The following is a 21,161-nucleotide window of genomic DNA, read 5'->3' on the forward strand; positions in this document are numbered from 1 at the left end:
ATTTTTTTCAATTTTGATGCAGTCTTCAAAAAAAAAAATCTGTCAGACATATGCTCTGATGTTGACAGCAGCAGCGAATCAACAGCGTCTGTTTGTTACTGCACTTGTTGGATTGCATCTCTGTCTGGTAACTCCAACAGCCGTTCTACCAGAAGCTGTTTAACTTTTTGTACCATTCAGGGAGCCTCCTGAAAAGATGCCTTTGCAGCAGGATCACTCCAGCTTTGCTGGACAAAATGTAAGCAAACAGATGAGAAGAATGTGGGACTCAGATCAGGGGAAAAAGGGAGGTTCAAAACTCCCTGGAACTCACACTTCCTGTTCAACCAAAGACATCTGATCACCAGTTGTCAAGGTAGAATAAAGCCTGGGTTCATGCTGGGCTCCTCCCCACTGCTCCTGGACATGCATTTTGGGGCAAGGAATGATTTTCACTATCTTTGAATGGCCAGAAGACTCTGGATCTTGCCAGTGTGATCTATGTATTTGTCACCTCTGGGTTAGACTTCATATTTCATATCCCTAAGGAAGCCAACAGCTACTGAACATATCATAAGCTGCAGCTCTTATACCATACAGCATCCTGCTTTGAGACCAACAAAGGTGGGCAGGAGCTCATCACACCAGCACACTCTCACCATTGTTGATCACTTCAGAATGAATTTAAAGTCTTAAGGCTCAATGTATTGTTATTCCTGAATCCGGATCCAAACAAAGGTAGTGAAACAAAGGTGACTTTAATCACTTTGGTAGTTCCTCTAATATAGGGCCAGACTGGGGGAGGGTAAAGTATTTCCCAGCACTATACTATTTACAGTGTCATTATACACACTGGGCTTTGGATTAATGAATGGCTCCTGCCCTGTGATGCCAGAAATGAAACACTGCAATATAAGTGAAATATTATTTGTTATGGTTATGTGGCCCTCCTGCATAGCCACTGTTATGTGGGGCGCTGCATGGGTGCCACTGTTTGGCTTAAAGGTAGGGTGCTGTGGGTAGGACTACTGCTCTCACACCCCAGGTTGAAATGCACTGTGAAGGGTGGAGGTGGTGCCCTAGTACCCAGGGGGGCTGCACCATAAAGAGTGGGGGTGCTGGGCAATGGACTTCTGCCTTTTCAGCCTAGGGTGCTGTGGGGTAATGTTCTTTTACACCCTTAGGTGCTGTGTGGTGATCAGTGGGGTGCTGCACTGTAGGGCTGGGCCCTGGCACCCCGGGGTGCAGTGTGATTAGTGGGGTGCTGTGTGGGTGAGGTGCTGCACGGGGGGGTGATATGTGGTCGTGGGTGGGGTGCCACAGTGATCAGTGGGGTGGTGCAGGGTCAGGGGTGCTACCCTTGCCCCTCAGGCTATGGCCTGCTGATGAGTGGGCTGCTGTGTGGTTCAAGGTAGGGTGCTACCTGGGGGGTGCACACAGTTGGTGTGTGACACAGGCAGGCGCTGCTCTCCCCACTAACAACCCCTTCCGCTCCCTGAGCCCACGGCTGCTGCTGGCCCTTTAAATGCTGGCGGGCGGCCCGTGCCGCCGCTGGCTGGGAGACCCCGTGTCTCCAGTGAGAGGTGAAACCAAGATGGCGGCCGCGCAGTGACTGAGGCGGAGACAGAGCCAGTGGGAGACGGACGGGCCTCGCCGCGCCTTAGCCAGCCAGCCCGGCCGGGGAGGGGCCTTGCCTGCCGGGCGCCCGGAGCGGAGCCGGCCGGACTAGCGGAGCGGGCCGAGGAGCCGGGGCTGAGCCGCAGCAGTAGCGGGAGGAGGAGGAGGAAGAATATGGCGGCGGAGCCGGGCTGGGAGTGAATCTGCCGCGAGCCCATGGGGAAGACGAGGCGCTGAGCCCGGCCGCCCTCGCACCCCGCCCGGGACGGGCAGCGCCCGCTGGCCGCCCGCGAGCCGCGCCTCCTCTACCCCCCGCACTGACGAACTGCGAGCGAGGGGGCGTCGGGCCTGGGCAGCGCCCGCACAATAGAGCCGAGCGCTGGGCAGGGGGTGAACTGACCCCGCTCCCTCCCCCTTGCCGCCGATCTGCCACCACCCCGTGTCCCCTCTGCTAATCTAGCTGCTTCCTGTCCCCTTCCCCGGGCAGCACGCTGTCCTCCCGGCTCACCCCGCTCCTGGCACCCCTGCTCTGCAAGCCCCATCCCCTGCCACCCTTTCCCCCCGCTTCCCCCCCCCCCTTCTAGCTTCCATAGCCATCTTTCCTCTCCTTCACCATCCCTCCTCTAATACCTCTGCTCCCTCCCCACGCTGCCCCTTCGGCCTGTCCCTTTACCCCTGGCAGGCAAACTGCTCCCTGGGCTTTCCCTCCTGACTAACACCTCCCTGGTCCTCTAGCACGCCTCGTAAATAGCTTTCCACCAACCACCCCCTTCCCCAGCACTCTGCTGTGTCTCCAAATATTGGGGATGAGGAGAAGACTGCCCCAGCAGTGAAGAATAAGGAGAGAGCCGGGGGTGTCTGTGTGGGACTGCTACCCTCTTTCCTGCTCCCCTCCTTTGAGGGGGGCCTAGCCCCCCACCAACCTCCTGTTCCTTCAGGTGTCATAGGCCAGGGTGGTGGCTGTGGTGTGGCAGGCGGCAGGATGACAGACACCCGGCGGAGGGTGAAAGTTTACACGCTGAATGAAGACCGCCAGTGGGATGATCGGGGCACCGGACATGTGTCCTCTGGCTACGTGGAGAGGCTGAAGGGCATGTCCCTGCTTGTCAGGGCAGAGAGCGATGGTAAGTGTGTGAAAGCATGCAAAGTATTGGTAGTCGTTTTTCCTAATCCACCTAAAAAGAAAGAGGGGAACTGGCTTTGTATATCTGCTTCATGACACTATCGGCATACTTTGTATGCAATTCTGAAATGGGGGCGGCAGCAGCTATGGTTAACTCTTGTTAGGCCAAGGGACAGGGTTGGCCGATTAGGACAAAACTCTCCTACCCATCAGGTACACACTGTGCATATTGGACACACAGATGTAATGGTGCATACCAATACACTTAGTCCACATTATACACACTGTATTGCACACCAGTATTTGGCTTCTTGGCCCCCCAAAATTATCTTTGCCACAAATACTACTTGGGATCTCTTCTTCAAATAAATGATAATCCTCAGATTAAAGAAACTACTCAGAGTTTGGATTACATTTGTTGAACATAAAATATTTTAAAATTCTTTCAATGTAGTGTCTACCCTACTCAGCTCTCAGTAGTTGGGTTTCAAATATATTTTTCACTTTTTAAAAGTTTTAAAGGTTGTTTAATACTATATGTATATCCACACTTTATAACATTGTTGCTTTCAAAACAGTACAAAGAACAAAACAATATTGTCAGGATATATTTTAAGCAGCTAGAGTATTCTGCACTCATGCTAAAACTGCTTTAGAATTACCCCTTAAATAATAAATTAACTTAAAACAAAGCATATCACTTGTTTTCCTCACATTGCAAGCATGTTTCTCTACAGATCACTACATTATGGTAGGTTTTTTGTAAGAACTATACATGATTATTTGATCAGTTAGTTAATGGTTGCTGTAGTTACTGTGGATTAAACTTTGAAGTATATCTGGCTTTATTTAACACAAGTAGTATGAATGAAGTCTGTCATATCTCATAGTTGCATATTTGGTGATGTTTTTCTGAGGTTAGCGATTTCCAGGCTTTTTATCTTACATCTGGTTAGGGTGGATCATTCTTGCAGATTGCTGTCTACAATTGATTGTAATCTCCCCTCTCCCTCATGTTATTTGTCTTTCCCTTTGCTGATACTGAATGATAGAAAACTTCATTGAGGTCACTTACTTAATGGAGTCATTTTTGGGGAAATTTCTGAGAACATGCGCTATAAGGAAATCCTAAATTGATATAGTAGGAATCAAATTTAGAAAATTGATTATTATCAAAAAACATGTTTAAATGCTAATTACATTGTTTTGAGTCTTTTACATTGCCAAATTATTAATAAATTATGAAAACCAAATATGTAATTTTTTCCGAAAGAAAATATCAAGACTGTTCTCCCCATTCTTTACAGCATGTCTTATTTCTTATGTAAGATGAACAACTCGAGATGGCAATGGACCTCTACTATTGAATTTAAGGGTGAAAGGGAGCACAGTGCAGGGGGAGGGGAGGAGAAGGGAGCGAATCACCTTTTGTAAACTGGCTTATTTTACAATGGTATAATTATAGCACTGACCACCACCAGGACAGCTTTCAAGAGCTGAACAAATGAGTAAAGTACAACTGAAACATCAAATGAAAGAGTGCCATTAAAAAAACAAATGTGCGTAGAATTTTTTAGTATAAAATGCTGCAGGTTGTAATCTCACTGTCGAGCAGTCTATTCAGGCTACACAGACTTCCACTGATTTTAGTGGGATTTGCATATGCAGATTGATTTTGGTAGTTTATTTGCTGTAAATGAGCTTGTTTAAATCTATAAAAGAAAGTGGAAGTATGACGTATTGTAAGTGTTGCTTTAAGGTTTATCTAGGAGTTACTGAATTTTAAAGATTATCCATATTTTTAAAAATATTCAGCAAACTAATATTTTTAAAAATTAAGTAACTGAAATTAACATAATTTATTTAGCATGTACAGTTTATAGGATTATTAGATAATGCTCTTCAGAAACTTACGTTTTTTATCACTGAGGCTAATATATCAATCCTTTTAGGCAAACATGCCTTCTAGTAATTGTTTGTTGTCTTATTCTTGTCACTTTACCTTATCAAATTAATATTCAGTTTTCTCTGTGTCAGAAGTCAGTGGCCAAATTTGAAGGCAAATTTGTATGCAATGAAATTTAAAAAAAAAAAATTTTGGTGTATGAAATGTTTGTAAGTGTGAACAGTTAATTCACTCCCCCCCCTCCAAAAAAAGTGACACCAGATTGTTATACTTCAAATGCATTGATGCCTTTTATAGGGCTCAAGTCCCTTGTTCCTCCTCCTTTTAGTCACCCTTCAGCTTTTCTGTTGAATTGCTTAGTTAAATGTAAGGATCAAAATTAACAAGTACTGGACACCCTACTAGTGTTCCACATGTCTTCGCATCCCTGTGTAGTTCTTTCATCTTCTTTCCTTGACAGTTTCTCCCCTTTCCATCAAGGTGTCTTCTTCCTTCCTCCCTTTGAACGGTTTCTTCCTACAGTTTGGGGTCAGGACTCAACTTCCTCCTATTTGGTACCTTATTTAATGGCTTACACACAGAAGCTGATAGACCAATTTAGGTTTCAGAATTCTCTAAGGGAGAATGCAACCAGTAGTCAGTTTTTATCCGTGGCCTGTTAGGACACTGTAACCACTTCCAACAGATGGAACATAGGAATTATCATGTCAGATCAGGCCAGTGGTCCATGATGTGTCTAGTGTCCTGTTTTTGATGGTGGCCAGAAATGTCAAGTAAGGCCTGGTCTACACTGGGGGGGGATCGATCTAAGATACACAACTTCAGCTACGAGAATAGGGTAGCTGAAGTTGACGTATCTTAGATCGACTTAGAATGACTTATTTCGCATCCTCACGGCATGGGATGGATGGCCGCCGCTCCCCTGTCAACTCTCGCCCTGGTGGAGTTCTGGAGTCGACGGGGAGCACGTTCGGGGATCGATGTATCGCGTCTAGATGAGACGCGATACATCGATCCCTGATAGATCGATCACTACCTGCCAATCCCTTTTAGTTTGACTGCATGACCCCTTGTATTTCTGTTAGACAATAAAGGAGTGCCTAATTTCCACTCTTTTTATCATTCTTTTTATAAATAACTGTATCCTATCCTCTCCTTGTCACTTCCATTACCTGAACAGTCCTATTCTTCATAACACAACCTTTCTATGCTTTTAAATAATTTTCATTGCTTGTTTCTGAACCTCTTTTATTTTTGTTGTTTTCTCTTTTGAGGTAAGGTGTCCAAAACTGAAAGCAATATTCCAGATGAGGGTATACCATTCACTTAATGATACAAATATTTTTCTATCTTAGGGATTGAGAAAATGATCAGGCACTTACTAGTATAAGGACTCCGCTTATTTGCCTTGTCAGAATACACATTACCAAGCCATGCCTCCCCTTCTGCCTCGTCTTCCTCTGGGCAACACCTCCCTGCTGCTTGGGCCTGAAGACCCTAGCTTCCAGGTCACTGAATTCTGAATCCTAATTAATTCTGTGCCAGTCCTCCAACAAATACCGGTCTCTACCTACCTGCCAAACAACAGTGGCAGCAGACAAGTCTCCTATGCCCCTGTTACCAGAGGCAAGAAGCTGCTGTGCCCCAAAAGCAGTGGTGGCACTGCTGCTATCTCTCAGCACAATTAGGAAGACATCACTGGTTTGATTTATACTTCCTCCCCATTTGGAAGGTTTTCTTTGTGATCACAATGTCTTGAAACTATTTTTTTAAGTAAAGTTTAGGAGTCTGCTAAAGTTGATGGCACTTGCCCAGGAAAGTTTGGTACTCACTCTGGAGGAGCTTATTTTTTTTTGTCTCCCCCTGCCCAATCCCATTCTCTATATGTCCTAATGCTGTTTTGATTGCCGCTAATCACTGAACTGATTGGTCTGTAGACTATGACTGGAGTGCATGGTAATGCCCGTTAGTGATGCTGTTCTACCTGCCCTGATGTCTTAAAGGGTGATTTTATTAGCCACAAAGAGATCTTATATGGCTCTGTAAGGCAGGGGGTCTCAACCTTTTTTTTTTTTTCCCTGAGGCTTCCCCCTCAACATGCTATAAAAACTCAAAGGCCCAGTGTGGTTGGGGAGGCTTGGGGCTCCGGGTGGAGGCCCTTGGGCATAGGCATAGTCTGACTTCTATTTTCTTTGGGGTGGGGGCAAGGGTTGGTGGGGCAAGGGCCAGCTCTGCACAGTGGGGTCCAGAGAGAGTGCCACCTCCCCTGAGTGCAGGCAGGGATGTAGCTAAGGGTGCAAGGAGAGAGGGATAGTTAGGGGCTGTGTGCTAGGAGTGCTCCCCTTGTGGTGGCTGTTTTCCTAGGGCTCTGCTGCCCTGGAGACAGGTCCTCCTCCCTGGGCAGCTCTTACATGCATGAGCAGTCAAAGGGGGCTGGGAGCTGAGGAGCAGCCGCAACCCCGAGCACCAGTAGCAGATGGGAATGCCACGGCTGCCATCTCCATGGCACCACCAAGCAGAGGAGCTGCTGTCCTGCACTGCCTGGCTCGGCTTCTCACCTATGATCTGGCCAGAGTACGGGGCCTGAGGAGGACTGGCGGAAGTGCGGTGGGAGCTGCCCCTGGGACAGCTCCACTCTGGATAAGGCACTGCAGTTTAGGGGAGGTAACACTCTCCCCCACTCTGGACATGGACTCTGCTTCTGCCCACGGGGGGCGCCAGGGCTTGGGACTTCAGCCAGTCCTTTTGGGTAAAACTGGGAGTGATGGGTTGAAATTAAAAGAAACATTTAAGATGGAAAATAATGAGGAAAATGTTAACACCATCTATTAGACTGTGAAATAGTCTCTCAAGAAAAGTAGTGTATACACTGTAGTTTGTTCTCCTGTCACTGTGTGGACCCTTTATAAGAAATGTTTTAATAGACAGAGCTACATGAATTCTATAACAGCAGACTTTACTGCAGAATCCGCCTTTTGCGCGCACTTTCCTCTAGCATTATGCTCCTAAATTGAAGTTCTCATTTAAAAAAAAAAAAATATATATATATATATATAACCCTCCATTGTTGTGAAGAAAACATTTCCACTTTTGCGTATGTTAATGATGAAGTATTTTCCCAAGTCTGCACTAATAGTTGAGTAGTGTGAATTGCATTGTTAACTAATTTTCATTGCTGGTCACGGGTAGCTGAAGCATCCAGCTCATTTTTAGGGTTGTGGGAGAAATACCCCAAGTGCCACCTCCCGCCTCCCTTTCAAAACACAAAGAAGGATGCTGAGAACCACTGGCTTAACACATTTAAAGTATGTTTCTTCCCTAAACAGTAACTCTCAATATGCCATTGTGGAGTTGTGGAGTTGTTCTTGCTTGCTTCCCTATCAGAATTGTTTTGTTTGTGAATCAAACCATTCCTACCAGACCCACTTCTGCAAAGCTGCCCTGAGCTGTCAGACTCAAGCTGGGTTCTTTCCATCTCACATACAACTCCCAGTACTAGAGGTTCTGTAGACTAAGACTCTCCTTTCCAAAGGTAACCCTGCTGTCTTCACATTATTCCTTCAGTGATGTCCACATAAACTCATTAGCTTTAAATGGGTTTGTATAGATGTCACTTAGTGCATCATTTGGTCTGCAGAATTTTTTTCTTGTGGTTATGTAAAAAATGCAGCTTGACTCTGAAGTTTTAAGATGAGTTTTCAGGGCAGGCAGTTCGAAAAAGTGTTTAGAAAAATGAGCAAACTTCATATGGAGTCATTAGTGAACATGAAATCCTGCTGACATTTTTAAAAATTTGCTTTACAGGCTACAACCCTTTTCAAAAAGTAGTGTGGATAAAGTCTTGGAGAGTATTCTATGCACTTGTCTACACATACAACAATGCCGTGCGTCTGGTGAAGACACACTATGCTGACAACAGAGAGCTCTCCTGTCAACATAATAAAACCACCTCTGCCCTAGGCAATAGCTGTGCTTCTCCCACTGACATAGTGCAGTCCAAACCAGTGCTCATGTCAGAGTAATTTATGTCACTCAGGGGAGTGGTTTATTCACACCTCTGAGCAGCATAAGTTACACTGACAAAAGCTGTAGGATACACATAGACTAGGAGAGCATCAAGAAATGGAAGGTATATTTTACAAATTTATTAGACATGTTTAACAAGATTGATTAAACCCAACAAAACAATTTTTAAAAAATGTTTTTAAGTATACTATTCAAAAGACCAGGACTGGAATCCAGTATTTTGAGTGGAGAATGTATGTAGTTAAAAACAAGAAATTTTATTAGCTGCAGTCTGACCTATTAAATGAAGGTTGACATTGTTAATGTTTCTATTATCACTACCATACCTAACTATTATTTACTATTTTTACTATCCACAAATGTGCTTCAGGTTCCTGCCTCCAAAGAGCTTACTGTCTGGGAGCCTTATCCTGCAAAAGCTTATGTATATAAGTAGTGTTTTTTTCAGGAGTAGTCTTACTGACTTTACTACTACTTATTAACTATTAGTAGTTATTAACTTGAGTAACTATCTGGAATGTCAGGCCTGTTACAATATCCTTACAAGTCCATCATATTTCCTAGGTGGAGTGGAGTTGAGGGAGGACATGGGTTACAGAGAACTCATTTATTCATTCTTACAACAAAATGTGGTGGTTTAAATGTTTTGAGTCTCTTAAAAAGTGTGAAAATGTGTGCTTTTGTTAGGTGATACTGCATAAATGAGTAGGAGTGAGTTGAATCGTGAGTTTGGAGCCTTGACAAATAGATTTTAGAAGGCTGTTGCAGGCATCAGGTACAGAATATTAGAATGCAAGATTTGTGATAACAGTAGAAAAGGGGTATAAAGACTGATTTTTTTGATAGTCCGGAAGGATGAGCCTGGAAGGAGGTTATGTCAGACATAGGCAAAGACTTTATTGTCTTAAGTATTGGTTTTGAATTATTTTTTCCCCGTTCTGTATATTGTTTTGTCAGTCATAGAAGTAATCACATGCACGAGGTCATCTCGCATATTCCCTTGACTTTTTTCAGAAATCCAGTATCTGTAGAATTTGTCCAAAAGGCATTCATCAAGACGCATAGCTTGATGATTTCTAGTGACTTTTAGTTCCACCATCCCTTTTGGAAGTTGTTTCCAAGTCTGACTTTGTCACTCTAAAACCTAGTATGTCTGTTTAATCAGTGTGAAGTGATGGAAGCTGCTACAAGCTCATGAGAGCTCTTTTTGCTTAAACTGTCACCAGGTTCAATCATCACTGGGATTTGTGGTCCATTACTGTCATTTGTAAGTTTGCACCCATTTTGACTTTACAAATTACACTGGCACAAAGCATGGGCTTTCAGTTACAGTAAGGCATGTATTTATGCAATGCCAAGACCATTGTGATATCAGAGGTAACTCAACCAATTACCACCCTTACTCTACAGCTAATTTGCATGCAACAGTTCAATTGGTTGTATGATGGAGACTGCACAGATGGTGGGTTACTTGGCCCAGCTGCTATCCTTGCAGCATCCTTACAGCTTTCACCTAATACAAATTAACTTATATTGAACACATTCCCAGCAATTGCTTTATATGGTAGCATTGCTTAAGGGAATAAAAACCAACTCAGACAATGTTTCCCACTCCATATTGTAAAAGATTATTTTCTTTTGATAATGCTGAATTGTTGCCTTTTCACAAGGATGGCAGTTAAAGGGGTACTGCACAACTGGGTTCCCAAAAGCAAAATGAGTTGTATAGAAATAATCTCCTATCACAAGTTGATATTTATGACATCTATCCATCTAAATGGGACACACGTTCTAGTTCTTAACATTTCTGGTTCAATTGTTCATTGTAGAAGTTAGCTAAGCTAATCATGGGGAAACATACATTTGCATGTAATGTATTTACACATTTTTTTTTAAAAAGGACTTAAAATTAATGTCTGCCACACAAGTAAATTGCATAGCATTACCACAAAATTCTGTTCTGCTCCCTTGTGCTATTTGTGTTCTTTCCTGTTGTTGCTACTTACCAAGTTGAGTGTTTGAACAGAAGCTCTCTTCTTTATAGTGAGATTCCTCCTCCTCCTCCTCCTAGGTTCCTTTACAAATATAAAAATATTGAGGAGATCTCTATAGTAGTGATCCATATCAAAATCTTGAATTAATATCAAATAGCTGGATTAGAGTTCTTTTAGGTCTTGTCTGCACATGAAGATATTCAGGAACAGCTGTTCCTGAATAATTCCATGTGTGGACATTTCCAGAATAAGAGTGCCCTGTTGAACAGGGATTGAGTGTACACACATGGAGTTATTCCTGAATAGGTCCATGTTGAGACAAGCCTTTAGTCTTTCTACATACACTTTTATAATCAAAAAGGACTTGTCAGTTCAGTGGTATGTTTTTGTTTTGTTTTTGTTAAGTCAGTGTGTGACAGGAATTTTACAGATGGCTTAAGGCTGTTTACAACTTCCTTAGAAAAAGATCGTGCAAAGCCCAAAAAAGGTTCACAAGTTATTTCTGTTTTTTTCAAATCATGCAGCCTTTAACTGAACACTGTACTCTTGATGTGGTCCTACAAAAGCTGTAAAAATGTTCACATTATTAGTCTGAGAAGAGATCATATGTGCTCCAGAAGATCTGTTTAAAGTTAAGGATAGGAATAAAGTATTTTTCACTCTTGATCTTTTCCCATATTACAACCCTAACCAGTTTTCTCCCTCCTTAGAAAAAGAAAGATTTGGGTTAGCAGATATGATTAGCTGACACAAGAATATTTATATACTGCAAAACTTCTGAGAGGAAAAAATAGTTCAGGTCTACAGAATGTACTGTGTGAACTTCAACTTGCAAATAGCTTTACATTTTAAAACACATGAAAATCTGTTTCTCCTCTTCTTTACCTGTCAGGTTCTGAGTTGAGGATTCTGTTATGCAACAATTGATGATATATGTACAACCATCGCTCTTTGGAATCATCAACAGTTCCTGAGAGCTTTTAGGTGGTTGCAAGGCAAACAAAATCCTGAACTTGGGACTTAGGCTTTGTGTACAGTACATAGTTTTGTTGGCAAAAGGCAGCTTTTGCCGAAAAAACAGTGGAGATGTACAGACTACAAACCTACTTTTGGCAGCAAAACTCTGTTTTGCCAACAAAATAAAACCACCTCAATAAGAGGCGCAGAGCTTTTTGTGGCAAAGTTAAAGTGATAAAACATCAGTGTAGATGCCGCTGTTCATTATGTCGACATAACTTGCCTTCCCCAGTATCCCACAACACCCAACACGAGCACTCTGCTGCTCTGCATCTAGCTACACAGGCATGCGTCCCTCCCCTTTCAAAGCTCTGGGAAGCTTTGACATTTCTCAGCATTTGTGAAGAGCTCACAGAGCTGCTGAGGATACCACTTCTGGTAGCTGAGGAGGCTGTGGGAGAACTCAGAGGGAATCACAGAACCGTTAATGTGGAATTGTCTGGCAGGCAGACAGAGTGGGCTGCTGCTGAAGGGTGGCGGGAGAAGGGAGTGACTACTGCTGTGCAGAGCCAGGGGCTGATGGGGACTGGGGTGTCCCTTTCCCCCTGCTTCAGGATTTGTTGGTGCTGGCAGCTGTCTGAACTTAGAGACAGTATTCCAACGCTCTTCTTCCTCCTCCCCCCCAAACACACACACACTTCCCATCTCGCCGCGAGCATACACATACACTCCGTGTCACACACTTTCCCCACCTTCTCCCCCCACTTCAGTTGAAAAACGGATGGTAATCTAGTAGGATACCCATGGAACGATGAGATTAATGTGCATACCTGTCCCATGAGGCATTGCAAACCTTTCCCAAAGCACCGTGTGGCCAGTTGCACAGTGGGATAGAGCAGTACGCTGTGGGTAGCTGTGTCGATGCAAAAGCTGCTAGTGTGGATGCGCTCTGCTGACACGAGCATAGTGTGGACATGTGACAGTGGTTTAATTTAAAGCACTTTAATTAAAGCGCCATAACTTTTGTCAAAACTATAGTGTAGACAAGGCCTTAGAGTTAATAAGTAGTACACTGATTGCAGGTAAGTTTAAAAAAAAATATTACACTGTGTCTCCTTTAAAGTGAATGTATATGTCATTTTTAAAAAACTATATATTCCGTTAATGACTTGGTTTGTGTGCCTCTTGTTTAAACATCAACATTTTGTAACATTCTAAATTTATAAGGTAAGAAGCACTTTTATCACGGGAGAAACTATCATTAACATTGATATTCAGTTCTACTGCTTTTAGTAGCCATCTTGCTGAAAAAGTAACATGTGGTCTCATTCTGCAGTCCTTATTTAAGCAACAGTCTTATTGAAGTCACTGGAAATTCTTCAGATAAGGTCTGTATGTCTAAACCCAGGGTTTGTGATGGACAGTGAGAGAAACAAGTGTAAGATTCTTTCAGTAATTCTCTCCATATTGTTAACATAGGTTTTTAAAGTATGGATTTATAATTAATGAACTGTTCAGGTATTGAACATTATTTTCCGGTGATCAGTTCAGAAAGTTGGCTCCTACCATGAGATTCAGAAATGACCATTTTAATTACAATTATCCTTTTCAAATTCTGTTTATTCATGGATAATTGCTTCTCACCTTTTAGAAATTTCAGAGGTTTGCACTAAGAAAAATGGGTTTAAGTATTTTAATTTCTCCTAAATTCCTGGACAGTAAGCTTCAGTGAAGGTTAAGCATGCATACCAGTAACGTATGGGTAAGAATGACTAAATAAAAATAATTAGTGATGTTGTAATTATACTAAAAACCCAGGAAATTCAGAGTTAACCTAAAAGAAGTCCAAATAGGTAAAGGTATGGAAACGCACAGTTAAGGCACCCCATACAACTTTAACTCTGCCTGTTGTCACAAGGTTGTATGGGTGCCTTAACTGTGCATTTCCATACCTTTACCTGTTTGGATTTCTTTTAAGGTTACTCTTAATTCCGGGTTTTATAATGTGATTGTGTGGACTACTTCCCACTGGTGATAGAAAACATTCTTGTGGCAACTACAGTAACCGCTTCCATGGAAAAAGTAGTATCAAGAAGTTGACATGGATCATGAACTTTTTAATGAGATTTAGCAGATGGAAACAAGGAGAGCCAGCGTCATGTGACCAGTGTCTGTAGACCACCAGTAAGTGCTTTGTGGACCACATCTTAGGAACCGTTTATTTTTCTAGTTTGATCATCTCAACCATAAATGCTGTTTGGGGGAGGCAATAATGAAGTCAAAATAGATTATGGAGATTAAGGCCCAAATCCTGCAAATACTTATGCGTGTTCTTAATGTTGTTTGTGAGGAGTCTTGGCGACTTCAGCGAAACTACTCGTGAGTAAAATAAATCATATGCATACCTGTTTGCAGGATTGGGGATGAAGTTCTGAACATAGTCTTAGGTTGTGTGTACTTTTGATGTGTATTTAGTGTATCAGTGATTAAAAAGAGAAGTTTCAATCCTCATTATTGAATTCACAATGCAACTGTAGAAGTAAAGCAGAACTTTCTTCTTTTTTTAATTCCTTCAGGTTCTCTTCTTTTGGAGTCCAAAATTAATCCAAACACTGCATACCAGAAGCAACAGGTAAACTTTAATTATTTTACCTTTTCTTTCTTTTTAAAGGGAGACTGTTATTTCTTTAATAGGAATATTCTATGAGTTTACTACCCTTTATTACAAGTAACGCTACCTGTCACTATAACTGAAAGATGAGAGAAAATACTTTTCAGTGTTTTTGTGTATGATCATACAACCAATCAATTGTATTTTGTATAATGTACTGTGTGTACTTTACACAGCAACAAAACCTATGGAAAAACAGCAGTCTGATTGTAAAAGTTTTAAGGCATACAGATTAACTCTGTCCAAAATATGCCACCTCTTTCCAAACAAATAGATGAAATATTGATGCCTGCCTTCTTTTTTGCAATCCTAGGGTTGACTGTTTTTTTTGTCAATAAGACTCACATCTTAAGCTAGTTAGTTGTGTGCATTGCTAGCCTGGAGAGTCTTTTTGCTTGAAGAATTAAAATGAAATTTGATGGGTGTGTCCTGTTGAAAAGCACAATATTCTTTCAGTATTAGAAACTATACTAGAAAGGGACAAATGCTGTTGTCTTCTGGTTATTGTTATATTGAACTTAGTTTATGCAAATTAAGCCTATTTTCTAATCAGTTTAATACTGTGTTGCAGATAGAGGCTAGCTTCAGTAATGCAGTTCATGGTATCTAGGAAAAAAGTGCCTGTAAAATTGTCTTTGTTTGGCATTTTTGGCCTTTAGTTGTCCTAAACACTTTTTTCCCCCTGCAAATAAGAGTCTAGAGCACTTGTAAGTCTGGAACTTATTGCTTGCTTAGGAGTTTAAGTAGATTCCCTTTGACAACTGCAAAATTACTCTTCCTTTCTGTGAAATGAGAGATGGGATTCCAAACTTTTAGAAGGACAGGCTTATTTATTTTTCTTTTGGCTGCAGTTATGATGATCTGATACCCTTTTTTAAACTGGATCAGTAGCCAAAAATATCATTTAAAATTACAAATTTTCTGTTCTTTTTCTCGTCATTCTCTCCCTCCCCTCCACTCTTTTTTTTGTCTCAACTTTTTTTAGGTTTTCCCCCGTCCAGTACACTCTATGTACACCCTTCTAAAGGAACTATTTCCATCACTACCCTTCTTCCTTCTCCAAAGTCTCACCTCACATGCACAGTGGTGACTCACTGCAGCTGCGGAGGGTTATATCCTATCAACAATAACTTTTTCTTTCATCCAGGGATACCTTATACCAATGTCATTTGCCATGTTAGCCACTCTGATCTCTTTAGCATGTCTGTAACACTTCTCTTGTCCACACAGAAGTGCTTCAGCTGATGTGCATGATTGGCAACCGTTGCTTGGATTAAATTTGCTTCCAGAAATGCTGTCTTGTTGTCTCAACTGCATTAGTTTTGTCAGTGTGAACAGAGATCACTAACATAACACTAGTGGTACAAATATTGCTATCCAAGAATAAATCTGTTTACACTTCAGTGACAGCTTTCACAGCTCAGAACTCTATTGTCACTTGTCAAATTGGTTGTATGCAGACCCAAAACCAGCTTTTGTTGGTTTTGCTCTCTCTGGTCCCCCAGCCTCCAGAGCATCAGTGAAGGACACAAAGATAACAGAACTTTATTATACCAGACGTATCAGATCTTTGGGGTTTTTTTTCCTGGAAAGCCAAAAGCAAAAGTTAGCTTTTATTTTAGATTGCATTCTCTTATACATGCAGAGAAATGCCACAACATAATTATTTTAATTGGGGGCTGACTCAGCTTTTTAACCCGTGTTAGGGCAGTTTTCCACATCCTGGAGCTCTGAAAAACAAAACAGAATGGGGAAATTGGTTAAATCATAATTTAAATCATAACCATAATCATAATCAGGAAGACTTGATTTAATCATGGATTTCTACATAAAAGTGCATTCTTATTGGTTGTATTAACCTTAATATATATTCTTTATGACTCAGAGATAGATGTAGGTTTCATTTTTAGAAGATACACACTATACATCTTCAATGCAGCTTCCTCATGAGAAGGGAACTTCTCATGATGTTTCATTTGGGCAACAAGGCCTTGCATTTCTTTGTTGCACTGTTTGCATTTTGCACGCATGCCTGTCTTACCCACGGGTAGAGGAACTTCATTAAAATATTCCCAAACTGAGTCTCTTTTACAACCTGCTGCCACTGTAGGTTTTGCCTTCTAGTGAGAGAATGGTATGGTAGATCTCAAATCAATGAAGGGTACACTCAGACCTCAAGACTTCTGGAATATGCTGCTCAAACAGTTTCACTTTTGTTTCTACTGCCTGTCCCTCCCTTCTCACATTCATCTCCAGACTTCTTTTCCTTGTCCAGATCTAATCCGCCTCCAACAATCTTCTATTCATTGAACTTTTTGAAACTTTGCACTTTTAGAGAGAGGTAAGAGATTGACTCTGTGTACACAAATTTGCAGAGGTCTGTTATTTCTCACCTCTATGTATCATTTATTTAAAAACATTTTTTGCTGTTAAGAAGCATGTTATCTCTGGAGACACAAATCCACAGTTTGAGAACTGCAAAACTAAGCATCTCTGATGGTATCTTCTAGACTGAGCACTGAGTCCCATTGGGTAGAAAGATTAACCTAAATAATCTACATAGAAGCCCCTGGAGCCCCATAAGATTGGGACCCTAATCCATGTACTATTGGAACTCATTTAGAAAACTTTTCTTAAACATTACATGAATATATTGTCTGATACTGTAGAATTAGAATTTATAATCCCTGTTCCATGATGAGATACATTATAGCTCAAAGATATCTTAATTAAAACTATCTTTAGATAGTTTTTCTCAAAAATGCGATTATTTATAATTAAAAAAAAATCACTGATTTTTATCCACCCTGCTTCAAATACAACAGTATATCTCTCCATGTTGCTTCCAGAGCTATGCTTCCATGCTGTCCACTCCCCCTTATTTGGCTTGAGGACCACTATATCCTTGGGGGCTGCACTGAAGTAGGTGGGTGATTAGGAGGTGAGAGTCGAAATTGGCGGGAGTGGGGATATCACCACCACCAAACCTGGGCTTTGATATTACTTGTTTCTGAATCATATAGGGAAACATGAATAATTTTAAAAAAACAACAAAAACTGTAGCAATAATTGAATCAAGCACCTTAACTTGAGTGTTGTCAGATGCTGGGCCTCCAGTCCCAGAGTTGGCCTGACATAGGGAACTCCTGACTCTTGGCTATGACACCTGTACAATGTCTGATGGTATACCTATGCCTCTCTCAATCTGTGTGTTCTTGTGCAGGAAGTAGATAAAAGAATAAAACAGAAATGAGAGTGAACAGGTGCATGTATATGCTATATACTGTAGGGATTATACACCTGCTGGAAGAGCTGTGTGGGAGCAGTGGGATAGGTATGCAGAGAGCCGTAGAGTTGCTGTGACATAGCAGAGCACTTGTGGTCATTAAGCCAAACCCTAAAGGATCTGCACCCACAACAGCATGCAGTATGTCCACAAAAGTCATTGTTAATGCTTACACCAACGCAGTCCCACCGTTCGGTTACAGTTCAGTTCAGTAATGTATATTCCAGAGTCCATCTCTAAAGAGCAATGTGAGCTATTTTTTTCCTAGCCCTTTTTCTGTCACCAAAAAATTAAGTGCTGCAAGTACAGAGCCTACTGGCCTAGAACAAGGCACCACTTGTTGCTGAGCCACCTGCTCATCACCATTACAGTGCAGCTCCCCCATTTGGTTTGTATGCATTTTCACCCTTCCGATCTCTTTCTGCTTTTCTTTTCCTCCAATCATTCTGTACACAGCACTCCTGGAAAATGTCTGTGCTGCTGTTCCTGCACCCATTGCTTTTCCAGGGGTACTGGCAAGAATCTGAGTGATCTTAGAATATCAGGGTTGGAATGGACCTCAGGAGGTCATCTAATCCAACCCCCTGCTCAAAGCAGGACCAATCTCCAACTAAATCATCCCAGCCAGGGCTTTGTCAAGCCTGACCTTAAAAACCTCTAAGGAAGGAGATTCCACCACCTCCCTAGGTAACCCATTTCAGTGCTTCACCACCCTCCTAGTGAAAAAGTTTTTCTTAATATCCAACCTAAACCTCCACCACTGCAACTTGAGACCATTACTCCTTGTTCCTGTCATCTGGTACCACTGAGAACAATCTAGATCCATCCTCTTTGGAACCCCCTTTCAGGTAGTTGAATGAGGACGGATTTGATAGCTGCTTTCTTCTCTTCTGTGGACTAAACAATCCCAGTTCCCTCAGCCTCTCCTCATAAGTCATGTGTCCAGCCCCCTAATAATATTTGTTGCCCTCCGCTGGACTCTTTTTTTCTAATTTTTCCACATCCTCCTTGTAGCGTGGGGCCCAAAACTGGACACAGTACTCCAGATGAGGCCTCACCAATGTCAAATAGAGGGGAATGGTCAGGTCCCTCGATCTGCTGGCAGTGCCCCTACTTATTCAGCCCAAAATGCCATTAGCCTTGTTGGCAACAAGGGCACACTATTGACTCGTATCCAGCTTCTCATCCACGGTAACCCATAGGTCCTTTTCTGCAGAACTGCTGCCTAGCCATTCAGTCCCTAGTCTGTAGCAGTGCATGGGATTCTTCCGTCCTAAGTGCAGGACTCTGCACTTGTCCTTATTGAACCTCATCAGATTTCTTTTGTCCCAGTTCTCTAGTTTGTCTAGGTCCCTCTGTATGCTATCCCTACCCTCCAGCATATCTACCACTCCTCCCACTTTAGTGTCATCTGCAAACTTGCTGAGGGTGCAGTCCACACCATCCTCCAGATCATTAATGAAGATATTGAACAAAACTGGCCTCAGGACCGACCCTTTGGGGCATTCTGCTTGATACCGGCTGCCAACTAGACATGGAGCCATTGATCACTACCCGTTGAGCCCAACGATCTAGCCAGCCTTGTAGTCCGTTCATCTAGCCCATACTACTTTAACTTGTCGGCAAGAATACTGTGGGAGACCATATCAAAAGCAGGCTAGGTCAGAACAGACCTTGTTCGTGAAGACAGAGGCAAAAAAAGCATTGAGTACATTAGCTTTTTCCACATCCTCTGTCACTGAGTTGCCTCCCTTATTCAGTAAGGGGCCCACACTTTCCTTGACTTTCTTCTTGTTGCTAACATACCTGAAGAAACTCTTCTTGTTACTCTTAACATCCCTTGCTAGCTGCAACTCCAAGTGTGACTTGGCCTTCCTGATTTCACTCCTGCATGCCTGAGCAATATTTTTATATTCCTCCCTGGTCATTTGCCCAATCTTCCACTTCTTGTACGCTTCTTTTTTGTGTTTAAGATCAGCAAGGATTTCACTATTAAGTCAAGCTGGTTGCCTTCCATATTTACTGTTCTTTCTACACATCGGGATGGTTTGTTCCTGCAACCTCAATAAGGAGTCTTTAAAATACAGCCAGCTCTCCTGGACTCCTTTCCCCCTCATGTTATAATCCCAGGGGATCCTGCCTATCAGTTCCTTGAGGGAGTCAGAGTCTGCTTTTCTGAAGTCCAAGGTCCGTATTCTGCTGCTCTCCTTTCTTCCTTGTGTCATATGTGATATTGATCCACTCTTATTAGGCTTTGTTCTAGCTTGTCCAGATTAGTCTTTTCCTCAAAAACGTGTGCTGAAATGGGAGAATTAAGTCAAAAATTCAGTTTAAACTTGCGGTGATTTTCTAATCTCTTCTCCTGAGGAAGCAGTGCTGGTACAGTGGACGTGTAGTGTGGTATCTCATTGATGTGGAGTCCACAGATGTACAGAAAATGTTTGCTTGTAGATCCCTGGGTATTCACATGGACTTCACGTCCGTTGTATTATCTTCCAGCTGCATCTTTTCCTAGCAAAATAGCCCATTTGTAGTTCAGCTACCATTGTCCCCCTTTCTGTGCTTGAGTTCTATGCTCACTCGTTCTTAGGGTTAGATCCTTGTACCTGTAAGCAAGGGGTTGTTAACAATCCGGGGGGTAAGGGAGCCAGAAAGCTGGCTTCATTCAGCAGCAGGGATTTCCCCTGAAGTGGAAGGAATCCCTGGCTGATTGTATCAAACCTCCTTGCTGTTCCAGGCACGGGGATTGTTGCTGGACTGCTCTTGCAGCTCCAGCAATCCTTGGCTGGCCTCTTGAGAATTGTTACCATCCAGCACAACTTAGAGTAGCCTCAGGGATGCTCCAGCATGTTCTCAGGGCTGAACTGGTTCCTAGTCCGTTCTAGGCTTGGCATACCAGACAAAACATGCCATAAAAATCCATGCTCTAAAAGTTTAGCAATCCTCACTAAAGGGTTGTTCTGCCATACATTTATGTGTAAAGTTCAAGAATTGTCGGTCACAGCCTAAGTCTTTTAAGGCTTCCTACTTCAAGTGTATTGGCAGAAGTTCTTCCTGGGTATGTGAGAGTAGCAAGCATTTGGAGTGTTTCTATTTACTTTTAGTTCAAGATATTTATGATTAAAGTACACGATAGCAGGAAGAACATAATCCATTGCTTAACTATACTTTCATTAGCTGGAAACTTCCAAATACTCTGCATTTAAAAAAAAAAAAAAAAAAGCCTAAGGCGGCATACTTGATGTAGTAATACTATGTAATATGTACAATTTGTATTGAACTGGTATGGAAAGATTTATTAAGATTTTGGATCTTTAGACCCCCTATCCAATGGCAAATCTCCTGGCATGCCTTCTTCCTTTAGGAGTGTTTTAAATATAGAAAATGAGGTTTCTATTAGAGGCAGAAATAGCTAGGAAAAGAAACAAAGAAACGGAACTCCTTGAATTCCTTTTTCTGAGCTATAGGAGAGAAATCCAAAACTGCTATCAAAAAACAGAAATTGCTACCTTCTGCTCCTGGCAGTTCCTCTGTTGTGGCAAGATATGTCCCAGAGTCATGTGACTAACTTACCAATAAAAGACTTTTTTTTTTTTTTTTTT

The 21,161-nt window shown here is 42.1% G+C and overlaps 1 protein-coding gene across 2 annotated transcripts in view; it reads left to right on the forward strand.

The window, feature by feature from the left end:
- Positions 1-1,549: 1,549 nt before the first annotated feature.
- The window catches only part of PPP4R3A (protein phosphatase 4 regulatory subunit 3A), a 66,494-nt gene continuing 46,882 nt past the window's right edge, over positions 1,550-21,161 (forward strand). For both annotated transcript variants that reach the window (XM_045015079.1, XM_045015078.1), the window contains exons 1-2: positions 1,550-2,720; positions 14,179-14,234. In XM_045015079.1, coding sequence (XP_044871014.1) covers positions 2,579-2,720; positions 14,179-14,234 — 198 coding nt within the window. In that variant the 5' untranslated portion in view covers positions 1,550-2,578. The remainder of the gene's footprint in view (positions 2,721-14,178; positions 14,235-21,161) is intronic.

The sequence above is a fragment of the Mauremys mutica genome, chromosome 4 (genome assembly GCF_020497125.1).
Source record: "Mauremys mutica isolate MM-2020 ecotype Southern chromosome 4, ASM2049712v1, whole genome shotgun sequence".
NCBI classification, from domain to species: Eukaryota; Metazoa; Chordata; order Testudines; family Geoemydidae; genus Mauremys; species Mauremys mutica.